The 3726-nt window shown below is 39.6% G+C and overlaps 1 protein-coding gene across 1 annotated transcript; it reads left to right on the top strand.

Annotated features, from left to right (window-relative positions):
* The first annotated feature begins 499 nt into the window (after positions 1 to 499).
* LOC115425573 (tripartite motif-containing protein 35-like) lies at positions 500 to 2193 on the top strand. The gene has a single exon (XM_030143200.1). The coding sequence runs from the start codon at positions 630 to 632 to the stop codon at positions 2070 to 2072; it is 1443 nt and encodes a 480-aa protein (XP_029999060.1). The 5' UTR covers positions 500 to 629; the 3' UTR covers positions 2073 to 2193.
* The last annotated feature ends 1533 nt before the right edge of the window (positions 2194 to 3726 follow it).

The raw sequence follows: 3726 nt of genomic DNA, 5'->3' as shown, positions 1-3726 counted from the left end.
TTTTTAAAAATCATCCTAATTAAAAAAATCCGATTTCGATTTAAAATCGATTAATCGTGCAGCCCTAATATATATATATACACACACACACACACACACATACATACATATATATATATATATATATATATATATATGTATATATATGTATGTATATATATATATATATATATATATATATATATATATATACTCATATATACATATATATGCATTTTTATTTTTATTTTTTACAAATCTGTGAGTGTGAATGTACTGTAATTGTGACTGTGCTGCTTTGACAATATTCACACCTTCATACAGCTGATATTAAACCCACATCGTACCTCGCTGCTGCTTTAACAGGTATAATTGTTTATTTATCTGAGCTGAGCAGTGATGAAACAGATCATTAATTTATCAAAGTAAATAGCACCATCTGCTGGACAAAGTAAAACATGAAGGTGTAAATGAGTTAACTACCAGGAAGAAATGAAATTAAAAATAGTTTTGACATTCCTGAACGGAGCTGAAACGCCATTACAGGGTGTTGGATCTAAAACACAGACCAGGAGGATTTTACTGTAAATCCAAAGAGACAGAGATTTGGTGAGTCTGTGTGTTAAAGGATAATTCGCGTATCAGAGTAAATGGCAGAGAAGAAGACTGAAGTTGTTGAAGGTTATCTGACATGTCCAGTGTGTTTGGAGACGTTCAGAGATCCTGTGTCTCTGAGCTGCAACCACAGCTTCTGTTTAATCTGCCTGAAGGAATTCTGGGATCTAACTAAGAACAAAAACTGTCCCATTTGCAAAAGAAAGTCTTCCAAAGGCTCACCACTTGTGAACTTTGCCCTTAAAGAACTGGCTGAATCATTTGCTGGGAGTCTGAAAGTTGGATCATCTGAGACAGAAAAAGGAGAACAGAAGGTGGAGGTGGTCTGCAGCAAACATCCAGAAGAACCTAAACTGTTCTGTAAAGATGAAAACAGAGCTGTGTGTCTGGTCTGTGATTTTCCTCATCAACGTGAACACACTGTGGTTCCTGTAGAAGAAGCAGTTACTGAAATGAAGGATGAGCTGAAATCTGACTTAAAGTCTCTACAGGAAAAGAAGAAGAAATACAAGCAAACACAGAAAACGTACAAGGAAATAATGGAACACTTAAAGAATCAGGTTTTGTGGACAGAGAGTCAGATCAGAGCAGAGTTCAACAAACTCCAGCAGTTCCTGAAAGAGGAAGAGGAGTCCAGACTGGCAGCTCTGAGGGAGGAAGAGAAGCAGAAGAGGAGGAGTGTGATCAGAGAGATGAAGAGGATTGAGGAGCAGATGTCCTCTGTGTCAGACAGTATCTGTGCTGTTGAAGAAGAGCTGCAGAAAGCCAGCGCTCCATTCCTCATCAGTTGTAAAGACACTCAGAGCAGAGCCAGAGCCCAGTGCTCAGTGTCAGAGCCACAGCTGATCTCAGGAGCACTGATCCATGTGGACAAACACCTGGGCAACCTGTCCTTCAGAGTCTGGGACAAGATGAGGGACAAGGTCCACTTCAGCCCCGTCATCCTGGACCCAAACACTGCCAATACATGGCTTCATCTGTCTGATGATCTGACCAGTGTGAGACATGGAGATACTTATCAGCAGGTTCCTGATAATCCAGAGAGAAACACTAAATATACCACTGTTCATGGATCTGAGGGGTTCACCTCAGGGAGACACAGCTGGGACGTGGAGGTGGGAGACCATCCTGGATGGACTTTAGGTTTGGTTAAAATGTCAGTTGACAGGAAGGGAGAGGTCTTTGCTTTACCAGAATGTGGATTCTGGTGTTTATGCCATCTCAGTGGAAAATACACTAATGGTCTTGGTCAGACTGTGACAGTGCAGACGAGTCCACAGAGGATCAGAGTTGAACTGGACTATGACAGAGGGGAGGTGTCCTTCTACAACACTGAAGACAAGACTCAGATCTACACCCACAGAGACACTTTCACTGAGAAACTCTACCCTTATTTTAATGTTGGACCGGCCACTGATGCTAAAACCATTGATATTAAAATCTGTCCGAGGAAGATTTCTCTGTTCAGGGAGAGATGAAAATGTGAACAATAGATTGTGTTTTAATTTTTCCAAAACCAGGTATACTAATACATGTTTATTACCTCCGCCAAGGAGGTTATGTTTTTGCCAGGGTTTGTTTGTTTGTTTGTCTGTCTGTTTGTCTGTCCGTTAGTGTGCAACATAACTCAAAAAGTTATGGACAGATTTTGATGAAATTTTCAGGGTTTGTTGGAAATGGGATAAGGAAGAAATGATTAAATTTTGGTGGTGATCGGGGGTGGGGGGGCCCACGGGGGGGCCTATTTCCAACAAACCCTGAAAATTTCATCAAAATCTGTCCATAACTTTTTGAGTTATGTTGCACACTAACGGACGGACAAACAGACAGACAAACAAACAAACAAACAAACCCTGGCAAAAACATAACCTCCTTGGCGTGGGGGGGCCCACGGTGGGGGCCACTGATCAGCCTTGGCGGAGGTCTGCGCTCTCCGAGTGCTTCTAGTTTATTTATTTATTTATTTGTTTATTTGATGAGGTCAATGGTTATTAATGAACACTCAGTACAAATAAAACATTACTTTGTGTAAATATGCCGAATTGAGCTGGGAGCAATTTTCCATTTGTAGTCCTCAACATTTAAAGACAGTAAACATGCAAACAAGACAATACATTCTAGGTGAATTGATGGCTCTGGTTGTAAAATGGGTTCAGGCACTGATTCTTCTGCTCTTTGGACTAGAGCTGCAACCGATTAATCGACTAGGTGCTTGAAGCCAGTGCAGAAATTCCCGATTCGATTAATCGATTTGAATTGATTGAAGAGAGATATTCTGTTGCAGTTTTCCTGAATTGAAGCTTCTTTGTGCATCACAATAAGCATCTGTGTGGAACACAACGGTGGAACCAATGTATAACAGCAGAGAAATGAAGGAAACAAAGTTTTGATTCAGGAGAATTGTGGTTGAATGATTTTTTTTGGATCACTTTGAGTTGATTAATCGGTTGCAGCTCTACTTTGGACCTGACTTTTCACTCTGTTTTGGTTTCTTGTCATATAAATAATGTTTTGTTGGATTCATCTGCTCTCATTTTTCTATCAGGTGGTAAGATTTCCATGAACACAAACAGAAGGAAACAGAGGAAACTGAAGAGATTTTACACCTTTTACTTTAAAATTCACAGCTTTTAAAAACAGTTCAATGAGACGTTTGACTCACTGTGATTGATTTTTCTTGTCAGTGATTGGAGGTCAAACCCACGTCCTGGTTCTCTGTAAAGGTTAAAGGTTGAACCTTCATGTGTCTGAATTCAAACAATCCCATGTTATTTTCCACAGTTCCATCTGTTTCCTGCTTCAGAAGATCAGCACCGGACTAGTTTCACCTACAAGTCTGAGAATAACATCACAGAAACATTTGATATATTTGAGTGACTGCAGACTTTGTCCCATGTTCAGTCTATTTACATTTGTAATGTTTAGGTGAACAGTCATTTATTGTCATGTTCATGTCATTTATGGAATAAAGGGATAAAACTGGGATGTTTGTGTTTGATCTGTTTGTCTGATTTGACCTGATTTTATTCCAGTCAGATGAGTTGAGTTGAGTTTCCAATGGAGAACAGGTTCAGAGTAAATAAATTACAACTAAAAGTCAGGATGATGTTTTGTCGTCATTTTATCCAAGTT

The sequence above is a fragment of the Sphaeramia orbicularis genome, chromosome 9 (genome assembly GCF_902148855.1).
Source record: "Sphaeramia orbicularis chromosome 9, fSphaOr1.1, whole genome shotgun sequence".
NCBI classification, from domain to species: Eukaryota; Metazoa; Chordata; class Actinopteri; order Kurtiformes; family Apogonidae; genus Sphaeramia; species Sphaeramia orbicularis.
The sequence above is the reverse complement of the archived record's forward strand: the minus strand, read 5'-3'. Positions and strand labels throughout refer to the sequence as shown.